General features: G+C 33.0%; 3 protein-coding genes across 3 annotated transcripts; all 3 read left to right on the plus strand.

Annotated features, from left to right (window-relative positions):
• The first annotated feature begins 4,612 nt into the window (after positions 1–4,612).
• On the plus strand, positions 4,613–7,518 carry LOC112723550 (AAA-ATPase At4g25835). The gene has a single exon (XM_025774959.3). It carries the CDS (start codon positions 5,598–5,600, stop codon positions 7,194–7,196), a length of 1,599 nt encoding a protein of 532 aa, XP_025630744.1. The 5' UTR covers positions 4,613–5,597; the 3' UTR covers positions 7,197–7,518.
• A 6,297-nt stretch (positions 7,519–13,815) lies between these two features.
• Positions 13,816–19,855, plus strand: LOC112723551 (uncharacterized). The gene is made up of 12 exons (XM_025774960.3): positions 13,816–13,986; positions 14,634–14,713; positions 15,086–15,214; positions 15,524–15,824; positions 15,970–16,088; positions 16,575–16,707; positions 17,196–17,272; positions 17,655–17,852; positions 18,237–18,426; positions 18,549–18,727; positions 19,153–19,253; positions 19,331–19,855. The coding sequence occupies exons 2-12, from the start codon at positions 14,642–14,644 to the stop codon at positions 19,479–19,481; spliced, it is 1,650 nt and encodes a 549-aa protein (XP_025630745.1). The 5' UTR covers positions 13,816–13,986; positions 14,634–14,641; the 3' UTR covers positions 19,482–19,855.
• A 1,711-nt stretch (positions 19,856–21,566) lies between these two features.
• On the plus strand, positions 21,567–25,116 carry LOC112723552 (uncharacterized). The gene is made up of 6 exons (XM_025774961.3): positions 21,567–22,162; positions 22,530–22,644; positions 22,836–23,510; positions 23,684–23,795; positions 24,261–24,320; positions 24,772–25,116. Exons 1-5 carry the CDS (start codon positions 22,080–22,082, stop codon positions 24,284–24,286), a joined length of 1,011 nt encoding a protein of 336 aa, XP_025630746.1. The 5' UTR covers positions 21,567–22,079; the 3' UTR covers positions 24,287–24,320; positions 24,772–25,116.
• The last annotated feature ends 391 nt before the right edge of the window (positions 25,117–25,507 follow it).

The raw sequence follows: 25,507 nt of genomic DNA on the forward strand, positions 1-25,507 counted from the left end.
CGTCACCCTACTGTGGTCTCTGTTGAGTAACCATCTCTCTGGTTTTACGTGATGGTGAAATTTCGTACGGCAATTCAAATAAACAATGCTAAGAAAGAGGAGGGTGGTGGTGGTGGTAGTGGTGGCAGTTGCAGAATCAGAGGCAGAAAGAGTTTGCTTTACGTAATGTGTGAGCCCTTTTTTAACTTTACTTGCATCTCTCTCTGGATCTTCTCATAGATGCTATTCTCTACCTCCCATTACGCCAAACCATTCTCATCTAATTGCAATTGCAATTCCTAAATTACAAACATTTGATTTCATATACTTTTTCTCATCTAAGATATTCACTAAAAAATTAACAATATAAAAATGTTAAAAGTTTCAATAAAGTTTTAGGACATTTTTTCACTTGCTTTTTTTCATATATAAATGGCAAAGTTGGGCACTTGGCACTTGGCAGAGACAGAGAATCCACCCGTCTTTTTTATTTTTTATTAAAAATATTATTTATATACTAAAATTATTTATTAATATATTTATATATAAATATATATGTAATTTAATTTATTTTTAATATATATTTATATTTTAATATATATTTGTAATTGATTTTGATGTATATAAAAGATGGTTGTTTTTTTTAATATTAGAATTTGAATCTTTTAAATTTTGAAATTTTTTTTTAACAAATAAAATATAATCTTTTACCATTTATTTTATAAGTGAGACTAAAAAAATATAAAAAAATTTATTTAAAAGTGAGAGATAATATTTTATCTTTTAAAATTTAAAGAATGTAAATTCTTAATATTATGATTGATCTACAGTGCGTTATGATACAAGATTTTGAACCTATTATTTTAACCAATATCAATAAGAGACATTCTACAGTATAGATTGAAATGGTATAGAGAGAGAATATAATTCCTTTTATAGTTATTTTTTATTATTTTATTATTATTTAAAATATGGGTCTTATTTTTATTAATCTCTCCTTCATTTTATTAAAAGAAAAATCTATAAACTTACATTTTTATCATATAATTCACCTATCATTAAAGGCATTAATATATTATCAGCCAATCGGAACAAATTACAGAAGAGAGAGAACTAGGGAACGTTATTGGGTGGTGTTATTATATTCCTGCACATTCAATCGGGGCCTTGGCCTATGTTTATCTATCGCTTATTATTTTTTGTGTGGGGGAGAGCTGAATGCATCTCACAATGATGGGAGAAGAGATGAATTTTTCATTGCTATGGTGTGAACAAATTGGTCCCTCCGATTCGTTTCATTTTTAAAATCAACAATCACAAATCGGATGGTCCGATTTGTGTTTTTAAAAATAAAAAAATTTTTACTGTTGAAATCGGACCGTCCGATTTCTATTTAAAAAAATAAAAAAAATAAAAAATACAAAACGGACCATGCGATTTGTAGTTTTTTTTTTTATCAAACAAATCGGACCCTCCGATTTTAATAGAAGCACATATGATTTTCCTGTAATTTCGTTATTAATGAGCTAGCTTAGCATAAAATTTGGAGAGAGGCTAAAATTTAATTTTTGAATATAAAAAAGTTAAAAATAAAAATTTTAAAGGAAATTAATCAAAATTTATACATAATTTATAAACAAAAATTTAAAATTTAGGAGGAGACAATGTCCCCTAACCAATGAGAGGCTCCGCCCCTGTAATGAGCCAAGCATATTAATTAATTTATACACGCAATTAAACAATATATAAGAAAAAGATGAAAGTAGGAGAAGGCACAATTATTAAAACTTTTGACAGATGCATGGAGAGTTTCACTATTTGAATTATATATTAAGTTATTTTTAGATGGAATTTAAAGCCTCTGTATGCTCCCTTTTCTGAAACATGTTAGAAACACCTACGTTGAATATAATTATATTTAATAATTGCTTTCTATTTTTAAATATCCTTTTTAATCCCATAAATATCATTTTGTCTCTTCTGCCCCCCTCATGCCATGTATATACAAGGTAAATTGAGCTTAAATAATTATTTAATAAGAGAAATTAAAAAGAAAGTAATATGCATATTTAATTTAATAAGGGCACTTCATATTTCTTATTTTTGATATTAGGTTGATAATGATATCTTTTTGAATTGTGAACGCTTGAAATGTTATTTCTAAATATAGAATCATTTAATTTGAGGTATAAAAAAAAAATTAAGATATAGAAATTGAATCTTTTGTTAATAAAAATATTATTTTTTAATTTATTTATGAATAATACATATATTAATTATAATTGTAAATTAAACTATTTTACATTAAATGATTTATATAACAATTTATTATCATAAATGTTAAATTAAATAATTTATTATTATTTTTAATTTGAAATTAAATAAAAATAAAATAAAAAATATTATTTTATTTGAACTTTAGGATTTGATAAGTGTCACACTCAAATAAGTAATAATTTTAAGATTTTGGTCTTTAATACATATTTTCGTAATTTTTTTTTCCATAAAAAGAGTTGTGATTTCGCCTAGAGATTAAAAAATCTTTGGTTGAAAAAAAAAATCAACCTCTCTTAATCATGCTTACGAATTAAGAAACGTTTTCGCATTTAAATATTTATTTTTTAATGATATAACATAAAGGAAAAGTATAGGTAACCAAGTGCGTAATCAGCCAAGAATTAAATTACACAATTAATTATAATTATTAATAATTAATTTTAAATTTTTTAAATTCAAAATTTAAATAATTAGAAACTAATTAAGTAAACCTAATTAAAAACTATAAAAACCTTCTCTTTCCACATTTGTAATACAAAAAATTCGAAAAATACATTAAAAAATATCTATTTAGTATGAAAAAGAAACATCATAATGCTTAGCAAAAGAAATATCTATATATATCAACTTACTTTTGTTAAGACGGGTTTCGAGATCCAGTTTATTAGAGAGTTGACAGAAGTTGGCTGGACCCTAGTTGATTCCCTAGCAGAAGTCTAAAATATATATATATATATATATATCACTCATCTTATTAAAAAATAAAATCCCATGTTATGCTCTCAAGAATGAAATATATAGCCTCGAAACCAGACCAATATTCGATTGAAGGAGAGGCTGCCACCCAATCCCTCCATCTTGATTCTTTCAGTTAACTATTTCCTCAATCTTTTCTCAACCCAATGAAGCAACCACATTAATTATTAGTAATTTTTAATAACAAAAAACAATAATATGATATGATGACGAAAAAAGCAAAGTGTTTGACATGTGAGGCAAGAGGGTGGTGGGGCCATATTACCCTCCACATTCGAATCTACTATTTAGGCTTTTATGAAGAGGCCCTATCCTAATCAGATTTTCATTCATAATTTAGTCTTGCAATGATAACAATTCACACCAACACTCAAAAAATAATTCACAAAGCACAGATATCCACATGGATTAATTACCAGTTTTGAATTGCAACATAACTCCACACTTTCAACCTGCATGAGTTTTAAATCCCATTCCACCGCTGACATTATGGCATAAACGAAACTAAACTTTAACATAATTAATCACATACATCAAAAAGCTATATGATAGTATGATGCTCTATATGATATGATGGTCTATTCTATTGTGCCTGCAATACTCACATGCATGCACGACATTTCTCTATCAGCATCAGCCACTAAATTTAACATTAAATTTTTATTGTTTATTTTCCCTCTGTGGTTTCCAATTTTGTGCACATATTTTCACCCCTTACTTGTTGCACATGTTTATTACTGTAGCAACAGACCTGCAAACAAAGCACAATTTTTAACCTTTCCTTTACAACTTAGTTCCTTGTCCAATTTCAATTAATATAATGTGTTCAAAATTAATAGAGAAAATACTCAGTTTAGTCCCTGAAGTTATACTCGAGTCTCAATTTAGTCCTTGAAATTTTAATTGTCTCAATTTAGTCCTTGAACTTTTCAAATTTTAATCACGTTAGTCCTACAGTGATTTCCTGTCACAGAGTCAATTGAAAAGTTTAGAAAATAGATTGAGACAATTAAAATTTTAAAGACTAAATTAAAGTTCGAGTGTAACTTCAGAAACCAAATTGAGTATTATCTCAAATTAATATCACATTTTTCAGGCATCCTCGTCATCCATCTCTGGCAGCAAAATTGATACTACAAAAATAATAAACAAAACTTTCCATATTAGTGTAAGGGGGGGAGAATCATTAGAAAAGCTATGTAAAAAAAAAAAATAAAAATGATATGAGTGGGTGGCTGGCTCGAGTCCAGCACCCAACCCAATAGATTAGGGCCCCATCTCTGAAATCTTGATAACCCAAACTCCAAAACTCTTTTTGTTTGTTTCCTCTGCTTCTGTTTTACTTGTACTTTCATTGGCCCACTCACTCCCTTCCATATCAAAAATACCTTCATTTTCTTCATCTGAGCCTTTGCCTTCCCAGCAGTCATTCTATTTAAAGCATCCAATACCAATATTTTGTTTTTACCAATTTATTCATATCTCAAAGACTCAAACACTTGATAACCCACATTGACACTCACATCATCATTAGTTATTTTTGTAATTAAATTAATTAAATCTCTTTTTTGTTTTTATCTTTGTCTTTTTTTTTTGCTAAAATTTTCAATTATTAATTTTTAAGTTATTGAATCAACTTAATTAAATTTAATTACCAAATTTAATAATTTTAATAGTTGATCTCAATTATAAAATATATATATATAATATATTAATTAAAATCAACGGTTAAGATTATTAGAACACTAGTATTTCGAATATATTTAAAAATTTTCCTATAATATTACTACCAATTTAAAACCTCTTTATTACAAAAAATAAAATTTGGTATATAACTCAAAAAAAATTAACTACAACTCAACAATAGTCTTCTTTTAGTCCCTATTTTTTGTGCAAATTTTGTTAGGAAATTAACTTTTTTTTTTTAAATTAACATTTAACCTCCAACATTTATTTATAGGTGGAAACTCAGTTGCAGTCGACTTCATGTGAAGTTGTTAGTTGAGAGTGGTTAGATGAAAATTTAGTCAAATCAATCAAATCATTTAACAGTTATCTGTTATCAACTTCACCTAAAATCGACTGCATCTGAGTTTTCATGTTAATATCTAAACAGGAATTAAGATTTACAATGATGAAATTTCTTAAAAAGTTTTATACAATAAATACGTTTAAAGACACAACCGGAAATATTTAGGAAACGATTTATTTATTTAAGTTTCTACAATAATGTTAAATTAAGAAAAATGCATTATTCCCATTCCCATGCTTTTGCCACAAACAAACATGGCCTTCCCCCACAGGTTCTCCACTTGAATTGAATTGAATTCAAAACCCCATCCACTCTGTCTATAAATACACCCAACACCACTTCCATAAAATTACACTTCACACCACACAACACAACTACAACACAACACCTTCATTCATCTCTATCTTAACTCTTAACTTGATCTCTCTTTTTTCTTCTCTCTCACATCATCTTCCACTTCTCTACTCTCTTGTTTGTTATTAGTTATCAGCAACACAAAAAACACAAGAGAGGGAAAAAAAAAAGAAAAAAAAAGAAAAGAAAAGAAATAGAAATGAAAGAATATTGGACCTCTTTAGCATCGGTTCTGGGGGTATTCGCTTTCTGCCAAACCATACTCCAAGCGGTGTTCCCACCGGAGCTCCGTTTTGCCACCGTGAAGCTCTTCAACAAGATCTTCCACTGCTTCTCCTCCTACTGTTACTTCGACATAACGGAGATCGACGGCGTCAACACCAACGAGCTCTACAACGCCGTCCAGCTCTACCTCAGCTCCTCTGTCTCCGTGACTGGCAACCGCCTCAGCCTGACACGCGCCCTCAACTCCTCCGCCTTCACCTTCGGCCTGGCCAACAATGACACCATCTCCGACACCTTCAACGGCGCCACCGTGCTCTGGGAACACGTGGTCACCCAGCGGCAATCCCAAACCTTCTCATGGCGGCCCTTGCCGGAAGAAAAACGAGGCTTCACTCTCCGAATCAGAAAGAAAGACAAACCCTTGATCCTCAACTCTTACCTGGACTATGTTATGGAGAAAGCAAATGAGATAAGAAGAAAGAATCAGGATCGGTTGCTGTATACGAATTCCAGAGGCGGTTCTCTAGATTCCAGAGGCCACCCTTGGGAATCTGTGCCGTTCAAGCACCCAAGCACCTTCGATACATTGGCTATGGACCCTGAGAAGAAGAAAGAGATCATGGAGGATCTTCAGGATTTCGCCAAAGGTCAAGGATTCTATCACAGAACTGGCAGAGCTTGGAAGAGAGGCTACCTTCTCTACGGCCCTCCCGGTACCGGAAAATCCAGCATGATCGCCGCCATGGCCAATTACCTTGGCTACGATATCTATGATCTTGAGTTGACCGAGGTTCATAACAACTCTGAGCTCAGGAAGCTTCTCATGAAGACGAGTTCCAAGTCCATAATCGTCATTGAGGATATTGATTGTTCTATCAACTTGACGAACCGGAAGAAGAGCAACAATGGCGGCGGCGGGGCTTCCAGGAGTTACTATGATTCCGGTGATATACGCGGCGGCGGTGGGGGTGGCGGTGAAGATGGCGGGAACTCGATTACTCTTTCTGGGTTGCTGAATTTCACTGATGGGTTGTGGTCTTGCTGTGGGAGTGAAAGGATCTTCGTTTTCACGACGAACCACATTGAGAAGCTTGACCCTGCTCTCTTGAGAAGTGGAAGAATGGATATGCATGTTTTCATGAGCTTCTGTTCCTTCCCTGCTCTCAAGATTCTTCTCAGGAACTACTTGGATTATGAGGAAGGCGACTTGGATGGCCATGTCTTGAAGGAGCTCGAGATGGTGGTCGATATGGCCCGAATGACCCCTGCTGACATCAGCGAGGTTCTCATCAAGAACCGCCGCAAGAAGGAGAGAGCCGTCGTTGAGTTGTTGGACACACTCAAGATCCGAGCTGAGAGGAATAACAACAATGCCAGCAATGGCGGAAGAGCAGTCAGAAGGGGAAAAAATGATGATGAAGATGAAGAAGAGGAAGAAGAACAAGAGAAGAGGGCTCTCGATAGTGAGAGTCCTAAGGAGGAGTCTGAGATTGAGGACAATTGCAACAAGGTGGAAGATGAAGATGAAGAAGAAGAAAAAGAAGGAGATGGAGAAAAAGAGAAGATTAAGTGATGATGGTAATGTTGTTCTTCTTATTCTACAGTGACAAAGATGAGTTTCACATGTTACAGAACAATATTAAGCAGCATACACTGTAATCTCAAGTGTAATTGATTATATTTTGAAAAAAAAAATGAAATTTATGGTGAGCTAATTACAAGACATATCAGATAGAACTAGAAGAATGAAAAAAAAAAAAGGAGCATGGAAAGAAGCAGCAGCAATTGGGGCCTCTAATTCTAAACATGTCACATACTCCTGTCTTTCTTTATTAATTAAGTTTTGAACTTTTGATTTTGAATAATAATAATAATAATGGAGTCTTACATAGACATATATGTTGTCGGGGAAGTTTATCTAGAACCAGTTTAGTAGTTGGCACTGCACTAAGAAATTATGAGTTAATTTGCATATTGTTTTCCTTAATTAGTTAAGATTTAATTAAAATCTTAATAATTAGTCTAGTAAGGAAGGACTTTACACCCTGACATGCTTGGGTAGCCAGCTGGGATGTTGGTGAACACCTGGGGTGCACATGGTTAGTGTGTTGATGAGATGGGTAGGGAATATCAGTAATAAGTAGGGTACCACAAAAATACCCAATTGCCCAATACCTTATGTTCAATTCAATTCAATTATACACTAATTAATGTTTTATTATCATATGGGTTGTGATATGATATGAGAAATTCAGAATTATATAGTTCCCCTTCCCGGTGAAAAATGGCAAGTTCAGGTATATTAAACTTTTTAACTTTAAAAGGAAAAGCTCAGAATAATTCAGACTATAGATTCTTTGGGAAAATTATTTGGAGTGCAAGGAAAGTTACCTATCTAGTAACAGTTTTTACTGTGACAGCTTACGCAGAAAATTGGCAGTGATTGAGATTTGATGTACTATTTGTTTTCTAGTGACAAGAAAATGATTTCTGTTAATTATGTGAAATTAATTGCATAAAAGAATTATTGTGCTTGAGTTCGTCATGTATCGTGATTGATGTAATGTTAATATATTCATGAGAACTTTTTTTAATTTCTTAATTCAAGTTGGCCTTATGTTTCCGTGTCTGATTGGATATATTGATACCGTTAACCTCTAATATATTACAATAATTAAGAACAACAACTATTTCTGAAAAATTAACTGTGCGAGTGGATAGGATTACAATTTTACAATACAATACAAGGTTGCTTTTATGAACTATGGGCTGAGCTGAGATAATTAATTATTAAGTGGTGAAAATGGAAAGTGGAAACAACTAAAAAAAGACCCGGATTTTGTGTTGGCAAAAAGTGAGAGGATGGAGGTCGCAAAAGCAATCTCAAAGGTTGAAAAAGTTGAAAATTTATGTTTGGGTGTAACATTGCACTTTTTAATTTAGACGTGTAGAACGCAGATATAGAATGTATAGGTGCTTTACGCAATTATGGTGTCAGGAGTAAAAATTGGACCGTCCGATTTATGTTTAAAAAATTAAAAAAATTTGGAGTACACAAATCGGGTATCTTCATCAAAATTTAAATTTTCTCTTCCACACTAATCGGACTGTCGGATTAATAAGCTTAATTTTTTTTACAAAAAATCGGATGGTCTAATTTTTTTATCTCTGTTGTAGAAAAAGTTGTTCCCACATCCATGTCTAGCACCCACATTTTCCACACAAAATAAGCCGAAACATTGATTTTCATATTGAGTTGGGAAAAAGGCTATTCAGGTTGTCAAGCTAAGGAAAAAAGCAATTCATTTTATGAGAGTGCCGACAAATGACAACACCGTCTACCTTATATTCTTACATGAACACGAAGCCACAGCCATTGATTGATCCATCCTTAACATGAATATACATATTTTATATTACATGCAAAACATGCCTCCACGAGCACCTAAGGGTCAAGATTTTCTTTTAGGACTCCTTGTATACGAAGGGAGATCTTTTCGAAAAAAGTACTTGTAAAATAAAATATACACTTTTTATAATGTATAAAAATATAAATTTTTAAAACAAAACTGCTTCTTAATTAAATTCCTTGTCATATGGCTTATATGTCATTTATTAACGAATCCTTTTCTTAAGATTCAACCAAACAATTCAAAGTTGTTGGCGCTGTTTTGATATAAAGTGTCACTTTCACATTCTACTCTTGAGCACGAAGCTGCTCAGTTGTCCAGATTCACTGTCAAAGATCGATATCCCAAAAGGACCATGGTCCCTTCTCTTGTTTCCTTACCTCAACGTGGTTTAATACTTGCTTTAACTTCTTTTTTTTTTGTTTACCCAAACGGTATCCTTTAACCCGACAGGTTAAGGACTAATTCGTCGCGGATCTGAACTTTATTTAAGGGTCTGTCGCTAGCCAATGAGTTACTGCATGCACAAGGCGGGGTTCGAACTCCCGACACTGACGCTTGCTTAAGCGGACGAGTGAGCTGACCATTCGACCAACCCAAGTTTTTATACTTGCTTTAACTTCAAAAAAAAAAAAGGGACCAATTAAAGTTCGTCCATAAATAATGACATAGTTAGGGTAAGCATTGACATTTATGCCTGATTAATCAGCAGGGCGGCGAAGTTTCCTGGAATTGAATACATCCTGCTTTTAATTATTATTAAGTGTAAGATTTTCCTTGGATCCAAAATAAAAAAGTACTTGCATCTTTTTGGCAATGATACAAAGTACTTTTGAGTTTAGATTTTGAAACAAGAAGTAACACGTGCAACTAATAACACTTGAACTATATATAACTATGAAGAAGAAAACAAGTCCACAATCTTACTCATAATTAATTAAACACAGCATGCTAATTAATGAAGCAACATTATATTATTTGAAATACAAGGACGATGCGCTGCGCTAACAAGTCTTTGTTGCTTTTTAACTCTCTCACAGCTTCTTTATTTGTGTGTCCCTTTCTTGCTTGGAGATCAATGCAAAGGATTTTTATTCTAATGGTTCCCTATTGAGGCATGTAACATACCCCACCAGAAAAATGGAAAATGCATAATATGTGATGTGATTTTTGCTTTTATGCTAGCCCAACAAAATCCTCCTCTACCCATTTTCCGTACTTTTCTCTCAACACCAAAAGTACGAATAATTTCAACGGACCCGTCTTTTTTATTTATTTCTTTATTTACAAATTACAACCATGCAAACTTTTAGATATAATTTAAGATTAACGTTATGTAGATTTTAAACGGATCTTAGACCATATATAGCATATGCGTGCAGCTCGTGAATCTTGAATAAAGACTGATTGGCTGCTACTTTAATTAGTTTGTTGAATTCTTCGTCAGTTACATTTATTCTGCTAATATGCATATGCTTTAATTTCAACGTTAAGAAATTAATTAAATAATAATGAGGATCCTTATTCTTCATTTACCTTGTTCTCCTCCCATTACATGCATTCCACGCTTTTTTTTAATCGTGAAAAAATGGTAGCTAGTAAATCTAAGGTAGTGTTTGTTTTAAGGTACTGAGACCGAGATTGGGAGACTAAAACTTAGTATCATGTTTGTTGGTTCAAAGATTGGTATTAAAATTTTTCTCTCTGTCTCCAAAATTTTAATATTTTAGTACCTACAAGAAGTGAGGATACAGGAGACTAAAATTTTTAGAGATGAAGACTGAAATTTTAATAACATTTTATACCTAAAATGCTTTCATTTTAATTAATTAATTCTAATTTTATCCTTTGTACAAATTAAATTAAAATTTCATTCTTGTTTCAATTTCTGTCTCTCACTCTCAGTCTTTTCGTCTCTGTCGCTCCACCAAAAGCTACCTAAAAAAAATGCAATCAAAGTCATAATAAGAATAAAAATACTTTGTTCGTTCCTTTAAGCTCCACAGAGAAACAGCACAAATGAGGGTCCTTAACACACTTACACAAGTGTGGTTTTTGTTTTTTCTCGTCGCAACCATTGAATGGGTTCATGCCTTTTCCTCTTCAGAGTGCAAAGAACCAGATACCTCTATTCTGCTCTTTGGAACCGTGCATGAATTGAATGGTGGACATTTTGTCAAATGATAGAAAGGCATATATATATAAATGAATTTCGGAAAAGAAATAACACAAACAAACAAAACCCAAAACATGAACGAGCGATAGGTGGCATTTGTAAGTCATAGCAAGCTGTCCAATGAGGGATTCTTAAGCAAAAAGGATTACAATTTCGCTACGTTACTAATAGCATTTTTGCTAACTCCTGTCAACTCTTATTTATGATTATGTTTAATAGAAGTATTTTTGTGGAAGTGTCTAATAAAAATATTTTTTTTTATGACTGTATCTAATAAAAATGTCTTTATATATATATTTTCTGGATGTATTTCTTTATATATGTGTTTAAAATATAATAATTAATTATTATTAATAATAAATTTGCATATAGTATATTGATACTCTATACTTTTTCAAATGATTAATGTTCGCACGTGAGATGTTGTTTTATCACATGACTACTTCACTCTAATAATATCTTAATCATATATATCCAATTCTTGATCCAAAGGTTCTTCAGTGCATCCTATTAAGTTCAAAAAGGGTCCCAAAGATGTGGGAAACAGAATAGCCTTATATATTTATATGAGAAGTGTTAAGAGACTAATAAATTTTGTGATTTGTAATTATTAATTAGTTATTATTAATATTTTTAATATTATAAAATTATATTTAATATTATAAAATTATTTATATTTTTTATTGATTAAATATTGGTTAAATTTTAATAAAAAATGTTCACTCTCTAAACTTTTATTTACTATATTGACGGTGATCCCAACGAATAAAAAAGCCAACAACGTAACAAAATCCAATTGGGCAAGGAGCTCAGTGGCAACGAGCATATTCCATATACATAGTAGTGTTCATAAAGAACTCGTATGACTTCTGCTATTAATTTATTATTACTATTGGATTAATCGTGATTCTGCATCAAATTAGAACTATATACCACATTTAATATAGGAATAGGGTAATGAGTGTCATGTCACCCAACAATATATAGGGTTTTTTCAAGCATATTTCATTCCTTTCTAAAATTACCAAAAAGGTTGGTGAGTTTTTCTTAAGAAAAAAATAAATACCAGCACTTACCGCAACATAAAAATTGTTGTGTTGAGTCCAAAAAATGATTTTACATTTTATTATGACAAACATTTAGTTGATTAATTAAAGATTAATCTTAGTTTATAATTTGAATGATTGTGCTATAAAACTTTAGATTTAACATTAGTATAAATGCTAATTTGGTTATAACTAGAAAGAATCAACTAATTAAAATCAAGATATGAAATATATGAAAAGAGTTGCTACTACTAAATAGAAAAAGAAAATTTTAAACATCATGATAGATAACAACGACTATAATCATCTTCAATGCAATGACCTGATCTTATTCAGATAGAAGAGTTCCTGCGTATATATAAGGAAAGATGAGAAAAATAAGAAAAGAAAAAACTACTGTTTATAAAAAAGGGAAAGATCACACTATTAAGGAGCATTAAACCTACTGCAATGACTAACAGAGACTGAACTTTTGAATATAAGAAAATGAACAAGGTTTGAAAAAACTAAGGAGAATATTTAAAAATTAAACACTGCATCATTGAGTGTCTTTCTTCTTCACTTTAGTTTGTATTTGATATTTAATTTTGAATCTTTCTAGTACTAAGAAAAAGACATGATATATTGAGAGATTATTTAAAAAAGTTTATGAATAAAAAGTCGTAAACTAAAAAAAAAAAAAAAGACAACATAGATTCAGATCTAATTTGTTCTTGGTTTTGTTTGATCTTAGTGATTTGATTTGGTTTTGGTGTTGATTCGTGAAACATGAAATTATTGCTTTGTTTGTCTTTGTATTGGTCTTGGTATTGGTGATTATAATCTTAAATTGGATGTAGTGAGATTTCGTTATTGTTATGATGAATACTAATCGTGGACCTCATTACACATTGAGATTGAATCATAATATTTGCTTTGAATCTCTCTATTCTTTCCTCATTTATCTCTACAGTTACAGGAGACAAAACTAAAAAATCTTCTGTTTAATCAATACAGCGAATAAACTTTAAAAGAGAGCCTTAATTCAAATCCTCTCTTTTTCAAGGCCTACTAAATCTTCAGGTTGTAACTCGGAACTCAAGACCGTAATTAAATGGCATGCAATGCATACATAACAATCATTTTTAAAAGTATATCTTTTTCATGGGATCAAAATAAATTACAAAAGTTTATATGCGAAAAGTCTTACTTATTTTATTTATTCATTTATTTTTTTACGATATTTTCCAATCTGATAAGTTAAAAACTAATTCGTCATGATACTGAATTCTATTTAAGGGCACAAGGCGAGATTCAAACTTTTGACATTTGCTTAAACGGACTGATGAACTAACCACTAAACCAATCCAACTTGGTTGTTTATTTTATTTTTATATACCTCGGTTAATTCCTAACATGCATGATCCTATATTAGGTGGCCCAATACCAAAGGCATCCGTTACAATTTAGAGTCCATCAGGCCCAATATTAGGTGGCCCAATAATTAATTATCATTATACACTGAACAGGCCCATCATCCCGCGAAGCTCACTGATCTAAACACGTTTCCATTCCTCCCTCATTCACTCACTCAGTCACTCACTAAAATTTGCCGCTCAAACTCTCGTGCTTCGTTGGCGGCTTCAGCTGTTAGAAAACGACGAACCGAGCCTAGCTTCATTTTCTAACCGTATCCGAAGCTCCTCTCAACTCTCAAGTAGTTGCGCTTTCTTTTCCAGCTCCTTCCTTCCGGTAATTTTTTCCCCTTCGATTCTGATATGAAATTTGAGTTTTGTGTTTAGTTGCTAAGAAAGTGCAACCAATGATACTACTGATTTCGGAAAAATGAAGAAATGAAAAACTAAAAATCGCTGCTATAACTCAGAGACACCGCGGAAATTCATTCTGTACTTGCTCCTTACTGATATGAATATACGATGTATAAATTTTTGTGAATGTGTAGAATGCCATTGCTAGGCAACACGAGTTTACCAATCGCTGTAAAGCTATAATTGTTTTTGCTTTCACTTCGTGTTCCAATTGCATTTCATTTGTTATTGTATTTCCTTCGTTATTTTAGAATTTTCAGTATTGCCTTCTGAGATTTGCATGTGTGAAAATTGAATGAATCTAATCCGTACTTGCAAAGAGAAAAGTGGCAAATAGCAATGCGATATAGGAATATACTTCAATTGGAAATAAGTAATAACGAATAAGTGTAACTTAAGTATGGTTTCTTCAGTACTTGGAAATTTTGCAGTCTATGGTAAATGTATTATTTATAAGGCGCCAAGAATTATTACTATTGTTTTTGTTTAGACTTTAGAGTGATATCATAATTATTTATTTTAGATATTTTGAATTGTGATGAATTTGTAATTTCAAACTATTCGTTGCAGCTGTAGTAATGGATACTGGAGAGGAGTACTCACTTGTTATTGAACTATCTGAAAACGATCTTTTCTTTGAACAAAAGAAGGTAAAACTCAGATATTGAGTCACTTAAATATTGCATTTTCTTTTTCTCGACATCTTATAGATAATTTTTTGTTTGTAGTATTTCCATAATTCATAAGGATAAAGCTGTCAGATTGACATGATTAAAGGAAATTTATATTTCTAATAAGTAACTTTATCGATGTTTCTCATTAAGAAATTTCAAATATGAAAAGGCAGCGAACTACACATAATATGTCTTCATGTGTGTGAAATTTAAGGCAATATATTTTTAACATGATTTAGCCGCATTATCGATGTGTGCCTTATCTTATCCTTTTCTTTTTGTTCTGATTTTATTTAGTATGAGTCCTAATCTGTCCTACAAAACTGATTAATCTGCATGATTCCTCAGAAATTACTAGAAAATAAGGGTTTTCGACCCAAGGAACGAATATACCTCAAGGATACCTCAAAGCCTGGTTGGGTGAATGCTACCGTAAAGGTTTTACTGCAGATTGCGCGAATTATACAGTTAAATGAGGTACTTCCCTTTCTGGTTTCCCTAATAACTCAGTTATTCAATATCAATCTTAGGTCAAAGACAAGCTGTAGTAAGGGGATTGAGGTAGCCTAGAGATTTTACACTCCTCTTTGATTTCAAATAATTCTCTTTACAATACCAGAAATATGCAAGTATGAAGTATGTAAGTGTGTTTGTGCTTTATTCATCAAGAAAACATTGAGTACACCGCACTGCAATTGTTTGTTGGGTTGCTCCTTTATTTACTCTATTTTTCACTTTTGGGGATGTCATCAACTTATATGAATTAACTGATATATTGAGTTGCAGCTGGAACTTTATTTTGCCGAAGATGATGGATGTCCTTTAGTGGAGTTTTACAGCCCCAGGAATGAGTTAGAGGCTTTCGATTCAATTCTTTCACTTGTTGACATATCACTTTCTTCTTGTACAAATCTCCATACAAATATCCTGGAATTGTTACGACAAACAATTCTTGATTTGATTTCTGATTTTGGGGATAAGAATAGTGTGAAGGGAATAGTTGAAAGAGACCATGGTATTGACCAGGAAGAACGCCTGATAAAATGGGCAGAAAGCAATGGTGTAAGGACACAGCTAAAAATTGCTTGTAAGTTTTGTTATGATTTATATGTTTTTTAATTGCTTGCTTATTTATTAGTTGGTTTTAGACTTTAGAGATTATTTCTTTGATTTTCACGGATTTTATCTTTAGGAAATGTGATACAACTTTCTTTTCCCCTTAACATATACAGATGTCCAAGGTGCAGGACGTGGTGCAATAGCGAGGGAGGATCTCAAAGTTGGAGACATTGCTTTAGAAATTCCTAGTTCCATTATCATTTCCGAGGAGCTTGTTTGTGAAACTGATATGGTATGTTAAAGCTAAAACAGTTGAGACAGGTTGTTTTCAACTTTAAGAAATCTAGAATGGACTAACTGTCACTCATAGCAAACAAAATATTTATTGGTTACTGTTCATCTGCCTTTTTTTTGTTGCATTAGCATTGGTTTTATCTCCAATTTGGCATGGTTCCAATTTGTTTCAGTCTTAAACATGAATGCCTATTTTATCCTTACACATCATTTAGCTTCTTTCTTACCAAATAATGTCAAATAGGTTGCTAGTAAATATTTCTATACCTTTACCAAATGGGAGCAATTGCTGCCTCTGTTGGGAAGATTTACAACATAATTGGATATTGATTTCTGTGATTTGGTAAGGGTATGGAGATATTTTCAAGTTACCCTAGTTTCCACTTTACATTGTGTTTTTTTTTTAAAAAAATTAAAGATGATAAATATTACATGCTTGGCACTTCAGCTAATATTTGATATTTTTCCTTCTTATCCAATTCAGTATCATGTCTTAAAAGAGGTTGATGGCATATCTTCAGAAACAATATTGCTGCTGTGGAGTATGAAAGAGAAGTACAACGTCAATTCAAAATTCAAAACATACTTTGACACACTCCCGGAAAACTTCAATACAGGTAATCTTACTAAAGTATCACATGCATTATGCACATAAACATATAAATGTTTTATGCATCTCCAAAATTGTTGGTCTTCGTGATGCTTTGCCTTTATACTTGAAGCCCTTACAATTGTTTCTATGGCTTTGAATGAAACCTTTGTAGCTACTGATGCAACTGAGTTTTCATGTATAGATTGATTACTCCATCCTTATTCCATACTTCCATTGTACTAGTGTGGCTTTACTGTGCATTTAAGCCTGATGAAGCCTGATGAGGCGGGATGTTAGTTTGGTTCTATAAAGAGCCTTTTTTGTTTTTGGGGTTAAGGGAGAGCAAGGTTTTAAAATGTAAACAGATGTTCGGGATAATCATCTGGGATACCTGAATAAGATATAAAGTATATGACAAATATACAGCCTTGAATGGAAAGCACTGTCCACTGTGAATTTTCTTTATTCTTTCCCTCTTTTTTCCATATAGCCTTGATATTTTTTGCTTCACAGGATTGAGTTTTGGCATTGAAGCAATTACAATGTTAGATGGAACCTTGCTGTTGGAAGAGATAATGCAAGCAAGACAGGTAATCAGTTATCCAAGGTTTCGACCTCTAATTTGATCTGCTCTGAACTGAAGGTTCTGCCTTCCTTTGAGGTGTAGTTAAACAATTAAGCTAAACTTAGTAATTTAGTTGGGGCTTGATTTTTTAGTTAGAAATATTGTTAAGCCATGTATCTGTTGTAACTAAGGATGCTTTTGAAAGTGAAAAACAATATAAGCCAGAATTGGAAACTACTAAGAAGATTTACACAAGTATTTAGTGGCTATAAATACAGGTCATTTGGAATTTGCAAGAACATGTTCCTACGCGTTAATTATGCTTCTGTTCAATGTTTCATTAAATACTAAAGCTGCTAAAGGTTGCTGACATGTAGAGAATGTTGTTTCTTTCTTCTTTGTGGCAGCACCTGCATGCTCAGTATGACGAGTTGTTCCCTGCTTTGTGTAACAACTTCCCTGAGATATTTCCAGTAGAGCTGTATACATGGGAGAAATTTTTATGGGCTTGTGAACTTTTTTACTCCAATAGCATGAAGATAATGTTCCCTGATGGAAAGCTGACGACATGCTTGATCCCTATAGCTGGCTTTCTTAATCATTCAGTATATAAATCTTCTCTTTTTATCATTTCCTGTCCCTTATTTGTCTCCCATTATTGAATATTTTGATAAAAGACTATTTACGTATTGTGCATTGGCTGCTGTATTTGGAAAAAAAGGTAACCAAATTGTAAAATACCTGGGCTGTGGATTAGTACTTAATTAAGAATAGAACATTCTCTGCAGCTGGGCTGGCATATATTGCTTCTAGCTGGTTTTTCATTTTTGAGAACTGCCATTTGATGATGCCTGATGTGCTCCCCAAATATAATTGATTATTGTACAATTTGGCTTTTCTTATTAAGAATATCACTGATCTTCATAGCTACCTTATGAGCCCTTTAAATGTTTTCTCTCTTATATTTCTTTTCTGGTACCTGACAACAGCTGTGCCCACATATTTTGCACTATGGCAAAGTAGATGCTACTACAAATTCATTGAAATTTCGGCTATCAAGACCATGCAAATCTGGAGAAGAATGCTGCTTAAGCTATGGGAACTTCTCCAGTTCTCATCTAATTACCTTCTATGGTTTCTTACCGCGAGGAGACAACCCATATGATACCATTCCATTAGGTAGTAATATTATGCCGTATACGTATCTCAATCAATGCCCCCTTCCAGAATTTAACGTGCTTTTGGTTGTAAGCTTGCTTATGTGTGCTGTTAGATAGGACATTCTAACTGTCATTTTGCAGATATTGATGGTTCTGATGTTGATTATGTTGAGGATAAATGCCCGCCCAACTGGACGACTCACATGGTGCGTGGTACTTGGCTCTCCAACAATCACAGCCTATTCTATTATGGCCTTCCCTCTCCATTATTGGACCATCTTCGGAGATCTCGAAGTCCCATGCTGAATACGAAGACCTTGGTACTGTTCCTTCTCCCAATTTTAACCTTTTCTTGTTTTCAAATTTTTAGATTTCAGGTGTCATCTGCCTTCTACAGTTTTGAATTGTAGGTTTCGCGTGTGCAATGCATTGGTAGTTTGACCTTAATGAGAGAGAGAAAAAAACTTGTTATTAACCCTCTAAGCAAGCTCATTGTTAATTTGTTACCCTATTTTCATAGAGAAATGATGTTAGTATCACTTTGTGTACAATTTTTTTTATGATATAAGAGAGATTTTTATTCTTATAAAGTTTTTATCAATCACTTTTAATATCAAAAGTGAAAAAATATGAGAAAAATGTACTCAGAGATGTTGCATATAACATTTCTTCATTTTCAAAATCCTACCTTAGTTAAAATATATTGCATCACCTTTTTTTCTATATCATCTTTTTTCTTTTGCAGTTGCAAGAAAACTTGGAAAATGAGCTGCAAATTCTTGAAGATCTAATATATATATTTGATGACATGATTGACAACATGGGTGAGACCGATTTTGATGACAGGTGAGGGCCATTACTGCATTTCTGCAAAAACTAAAAAAAAAATAAATTCTGATATTATCACATGCCGTCGTTGTCAGAGAAAACTGCAGCTGGGATGGAAAATTGGCAATGGATTTTAAGAATCTACAAAGACGAATTGCGTGTTCTGTTTCAAGCTCATGTCATAATGGTGTCAACATGTTGACGAATGAATTAAACAAGTGCATGGCTGAGGACACACGAGGCTAATTGATCACCATGGATTGTTGTTTGTGACGCGGACACCAGTTGTAACGATAACGAGATTCTTTGGAAGATTTAGGATAGCACTGTGGAAAATGGAGTAAAAAAAAAAGTCATATTACACGACTAGATTTGTAGCCAACATGATAGAAAACAAAGAAATCAGTTAACCAAAAATATTATTTTTTGTTGAGTAAATGAAATTGTTAACTACATATTGTCAAAAAAAAATATACGCCTATAAGGCTGGCTTTGTCACTCGTTATGGTCGATGTTGATTACCCACGCGGGCAGCTCAGAATGTATTATTTTAGTTGGTGGAGAGTAGATGGTTAGAGAGTTTTATTTAGAGACCAGAGCAGTTGCTTCTTGTAACCATTTGCGCTACGTGTTCTTTTGCTATGGCTAGGTGGAGAGTACTTGCAGTTGCAATAATGAAATGTTGGTTTAAATAAAAAGCATGCGCATTGTAAACCCAACAAAATTAAAGAAAATGGGGCATGCACTACCTTTAAAATGTGCGGTCGGAAGAGTCTTGATTATTATAACTACTTGCGTGGGCTTACGTTGCGTTGAATTAGGGTAAATCTGGATTAAAGTATTCGGCTATCTTAATTTGACTTCGACCCAATAAAAATGTCTTAAAATTGACATAATACTTCCAAACAGTAACATTAATTAACAATAATTATATGCATCGTTTAATCTGGTCGCCACCAGTCCTGATTCTTTTTGGCTTATCGCTCCTAGTTCACAAGTGTGTTGACTTCCTTAAATTATACATCATGTGAATCATGAATTGCTATTTCTTTTAATCACAGAAAAAAGACTACTACTTTTAGGTTTGAATTTGGATCATCTAAATTTTAAAATGAAAAAATTGATAGAGTAATAAAATAAAAAATTAATCACTATTAATTTTATAAATTTTATAAAATATGTGTCTCATTATCTTAATTTAAAAATATTTTTTTATTTTACCAATTTCACTTTAAAAATTTTTGATCCGATATATATACCTTTTTGTTATTTTTTCCTTTGTGTCCAAATAAAATAAAATTTCCGGTTGTGATGGTGACATATTTCGTGTATCTAACAGATTAAAATGATTGGCGCAAAAATAATAAAATTTGTGTAATATTCTTTGTATAGCAATTCAGTAGTATTGCATTTAAAGTTTAAACCTAATCATGCTAAAATATGAATAAAAGACTAATAAGTTCATTCAACCCTTCAACCTCATGAATTCATAACAAGTAAGTTTAAATTATAGAAGCTGATCAGATAAGTAATAAAGAAGAATGAAATAAAGCATATTCTCGTTTCAGGCCACCCAACATTCGAGGGAAAAAGAGGTTGGTAAGTGAAGTGTGACTAGGATGCATTTTAGGTGCAAATGGCCGTATTCTTCTTAAACATATCTTTTAGGAGAATATTAGGGGATATTATTTTTAATTTAGAAATTAGTTAATATATGACTCAAACGCAAGCAATATATAAATTATATTAATATTTATAGTCTATTTTGTGTACGAAGCCACCTAAAAAAGAAGGAAACATTGCCTTTATCATAATGGCATTACTATAGCCAGCTAAATCACAAGTCAAAACTACCAATGAAACTGAAAATATTCATATAGAATGTTGTGCGGTAAGAAAATAAATAAAATTCATAAGTATTATCTATTATGTGGTTGCACCAAACTATATAATATAAGAGTAAATTACTAAATTAAAGTTTGGGCATTTTTTTAATTTTGATATGGAGTAAGTAATGGTATATGACATAGTTATGGGAATATAGGGTGTTTTATCAGACTGTGATGACTGTTTTTTAAATTTTTTAAACACAAATCGAATGGTCGGATTTGTATACTCTGAATTTTTTTAATTTTTTTAAACACAGTCCGATTTGTGTACTCCTACAATTTTAAAAAATATCAGAAATTACAATGTTAAAATATATCACTTATTTTACTTCCATATCAAAATTTTTTAACCACATTTAGAACCGAAAGAGAGAAAAAAAAAAAGAAAAAAAAAAAAGAAATTGCTTTGGTGAATCAATGATGTAACAGCCATTAACACACTGGCCTCTTGTCTTTTTCTCCCTCCAACCGCCGACGCCTCTCTCTAGTCCCTCCAACCTTCCCCAAAAACTCCCTGAAGCCGCTACCCAATAAGAACTTGACACGTCAAATAATATTATTGGTTTTGATCGGATCTTACACGTGGCAGATAGATCGAGGCGGCTTACTGTGGAGGCTTCCACAGGTGATGACACCCAACCGGTTATGCATAGACAGTGCCCGGAATAAAAAGGAGACAGGGGTCGCTTAAACGTCTTTCTCTCTCTTTTCCCTCTGTGAAGGTTTCTTTCTCTCTCTTCTTTCTTCGCTTTGCTTCGCCATAACTTCGAAGAGAGAGAGAGAGAGAAGGAACCTAATCTACGAGCGAATCTACCTACCTAACTGCTTGTGTTGTTTATTTTCACCGGATATAGCTTTCCTTTGCGCTTGGAAGGATTTAAGCTTCGTTTTCTTCCTTCTGAGGGTGGATTGATTTGGTTTTCGTGGAGGGTTTTGTGTTGTGTTGTTTCTGAAGATGTTGGTAGCTAATAGTTTCGATCTATGGCGAAAGGACGCCTTCTTCTCTGCAGCTGAAGAGGTGCAGGAATCAGCTGATATGTACGTTCCTAACCTCCGATTCCATTTAAAAAAAAAAAAAAAATCCTTTTTTTAATATTTATTTTGTTGCGTGTGATGGTGTTTTTGTTGTTTCTGATTGATTCAATCACGAGACTCGTTGAATTTTATGTTAAATAACGTCCATGGAGCTGGTTTCTTATATTGTTAATCATATACCAGTATCTAGCTTGAGTAATTGTGCATTTAAAATGATGTGCATAGCAACATGCCATAGATTCACATATTCTAATTAGTTTTCCCCCAGCATCAGCATGCTATGTTCTTTGTTGGAAACTCCTTTTAGAAGTATATCGGAGTATGTAATTTCTGTTATTCGTGAATTTCATTTTTCTCTACTCCTTTGCAGAATGGAATCTACATATAGGGCATGGTTAAGAGAGAAGAGAGAAAGATCAACACCTGAGGAATTTTATGAACTGAGTAGAGAGCTGCAAACTACTTTGGGTACTGCAAAATGGCAGGTTTGTCAATAATCTTTTGTTTATTATCATTAATTTTGAGTTCCTCTTCATCCCTAACCTACTTGAATATATATGTTTGCACTAAAAAGTATTTAATTATCTTATTATAGATTCTCTATTTTTCAACTCTCTTCCTTTATTTTCTGGAATCTTTCTTCCTAATTTTCCTTTTGTTGAACATGCCGAGATAGTTGGAAGAATTTGAGAAAGCTGTCCAGCTAAGCTACCGACATGGTGACGACACTACAACCACCAGGCATAGGCAGTTTATTTATGCCATTGAAAGCCAAATTTCACAGGTTGAAACAGCGCTGAGGGAATCTTACTCTGAGGAAGGTAAGCAACCGCTTCGGTGGGTAAACCTTGATGAAGAAGAGAGAGATGATTTGGCTGCATTTCTATCCGGAACTTCTCAGACCATACAAAACAATAAGGATGAATGCCTACAGGGTACATCTTCCTCGAAAAGCTCATTTTTGGAGAGACAAGGCAACATTGAAGATAAGAATCTAAATGCAAATGCTGCTGCCTTCAAGTGGGATATCATTGATAGTGAAAAGGCTTCGAAGGATGTTATTGCTGTTAAGAGAGATGCAGATTATGCAATAGAAATAAAAACAGATGCTGTTTCTAGAGATAGTGATGACATAGTTTCTCAGACAGATAGAACAAGTAGTACAAGGAAGACATGGAGTTCACCAGGATATGGTGCTTTGAAAATTGTAATTGCCAATGAAGATGTACAGAGAACTAAACCTGCATGGACCGTCGATGCAGCTCCGAAAGGGAGAGGATTCAGATCTCTCTTCTGGAAACAAAAATGTGAAGAACCTCAGGCCATGCGGACAGGTCTTAGGTTCAATCAGGTTAGATGAATAATGTTCTAAGAAATAGATGCATGTAAAATAAAATTTGAATTTTATTCAATCACTCAATGTCTATGATGCTGTGTTTATGCTCTTCAATTTTGAAACATGTTCACAAATTGATATTTATGATTTCCTCGTAGATGCTAATGAGTTTTTTGTTTACCCTGCAGCTTTTTGGGCGTATTGGTTTGAGTCACAGACAATTTCAAAGTCCCCTGCAACTTCGACAAGGTTGTTCTGTTCAAGTTAAACTTGCTCTATTGTTGACCATTTTTCTCATTGGTAAGCTTTTCAACGTCCAGGTCCTAAAAACTTTCATCTGCATGACATTTGTCTCTACTTTTTTCTTCTATTAGCTTTATTCACATATCCTTGTTAAAAATGTTGTATTAAATTAGGAGTCCATATTTTTTCTGTAAACGGGTGATGAGTTATGGTTGAGTAATAAACCTTTTTTAGAAGATCATGAAACTTTTTATTTGTAGAATCTTGATTATGATGATCAATAGTGAACACATTTAACACAAATATATTGTTATATATAGTAGCAACATAAGGTATTAAATAGCTGGTTGAGTTTTTCACAAGATATTCACACTTTCTGTACTCCTATCTTTTTTCTGGCACAAGATTAATCATTTTAGTCTTTTTGCCTGTGTTAGACCTCTATGCTAAAGATTTTGCTATCTTAGTTTCTATATTAAACCATGCTGCTAATCAATGGTATTTTCTTTTCCTACACTGCAGTTCCCTTTGTGCTTTATTCAAGTTGAGTTAAACAGCTGCTTCAAGCAACCAGTTCAAGAGGTAATTTTACAATCTTGAACTTGTGTTTCAGTTATATATAACATCTGAAATATTTCAAGTAGACAAACATGAGTTTGTTGTGAGTTAGTACATAGTACATACTTAACATAAACTTGGCTGGAGACAATGAATGCTGCCATTTCCTGCTTCATCAGATGGTTCATTGTCATTTAGCAAGATATTTAATTCACATGTGAATTTTTCCACAAGTAACACGTGCAGACAGCTTTCATGTTTCTTTCCGCCCAAACATAGCATCTATGCTTCATTTCAAAGAAAATTCTTACTTCTGATTTTTACAAAATTGAAATGTTATAATCAGCTGATAATGCAGCGCAGTGATAATGCATGGAAATTAAAACGATATTATTTGATTATTCTTTTTTCTTGTTATGCTTTGTAATTGGGGAGTTTCATTACATGAATGGATTGTTTTTGGCATTTGTTGCAGGGCTTTACTCGTCCTCATGAATCATAAGGAGGGTCACTATTGTCTGTCGGCCCAGTTTGATAAGATAATTGTCCCGAGACAAAATAGTAATACAGAGAATATGTGGGATTCAATAAGCCAATTAGCCAAGTCTGTTCAATGGGGCAGCAGAGTCAGTGTAGTCTTCTCCTGTTTTGTGGTTGTTGAGTTGAGATTAAACCAACCAATGTGTGGATACTCATAGGATAAGGATAACAAAACTCCATGCTACATGGATTAGAGGAGTTCCTACTAAATCATATCGTATCAAATGTATATACATTCATCTTATATTTAATGCAAGTTCCACACTGTTTCTCCCTCCCACTTATACTTACTTTCGGGTGCAACTTATATTTATTTAATTTGACTCTAGCTATCACGAGAAGTCTATGAAAATTTATCATTGGTAGCAGCATAGAGATACAGATACTAAACATTTATAATGTTACGTCTACTTTGGTACATGTTTAATATATGCCCAAGTTGCTTAGCTGTTTGTACGCAATCTAATAAATGAAAAGGATAACCAAGTTGGGTTGGTCTAGTGGTTAGCTCACTAGTCCGCTTAAGCAAGTGTGGGGGTTCGAATTCCGCCTTGTGCATGCAGTAACTCATTGGCCAGCGGCAAACCCTTAAATGGAGCTCAGTACCGCGACGGATTAGTCCTTGACCTGTCGGGTTGGGGGATACCGTGGGAAACCAAAAAAAATAAATA

The sequence above is a fragment of the Arachis hypogaea genome, chromosome 11 (genome assembly GCF_003086295.3).
Source record: "Arachis hypogaea cultivar Tifrunner chromosome 11, arahy.Tifrunner.gnm2.J5K5, whole genome shotgun sequence".
In the NCBI taxonomy this organism is placed as follows: domain Eukaryota; kingdom Viridiplantae; phylum Streptophyta; class Magnoliopsida; order Fabales; family Fabaceae; genus Arachis; species Arachis hypogaea.

Coding starts and splice junctions, on each gene's coding strand:
- LOC112723552 (XM_025774961.3), top strand. CDS start 22,080: ATGTTGGTAGCTAATAGTTTCGATCTATGGCGAAAGGACGCCTTCTTC. Junction 22,163..22,529: donor GTGCAGGAATCAGCTGATAT/GTACGTTCCTAA, acceptor ACTCCTTTGCAG/AATGGAATCTACATATAGGG. Junction 23,511..23,683: donor CAGGTCTTAGGTTCAATCAG/GTTAGATGAATA, acceptor TTTACCCTGCAG/CTTTTTGGGCGTATTGGTTT.
- LOC112723550 (XM_025774959.3), top strand. CDS start 5,598: ATGAAAGAATATTGGACCTCTTTAGCATCGGTTCTGGGGGTATTCGCT.
- LOC112723551 (XM_025774960.3), top strand. CDS start 14,642: ATGGATACTGGAGAGGAGTACTCACTTGTTATTGAACTATCTGAAAAC. Junction 15,215..15,523: donor GAATTATACAGTTAAATGAG/GTACTTCCCTTT, acceptor ATTGAGTTGCAG/CTGGAACTTTATTTTGCCGA. Junction 18,728..19,152: donor TGCTGAATACGAAGACCTTG/GTACTGTTCCTT, acceptor TTTCTTTTGCAG/TTGCAAGAAAACTTGGAAAA.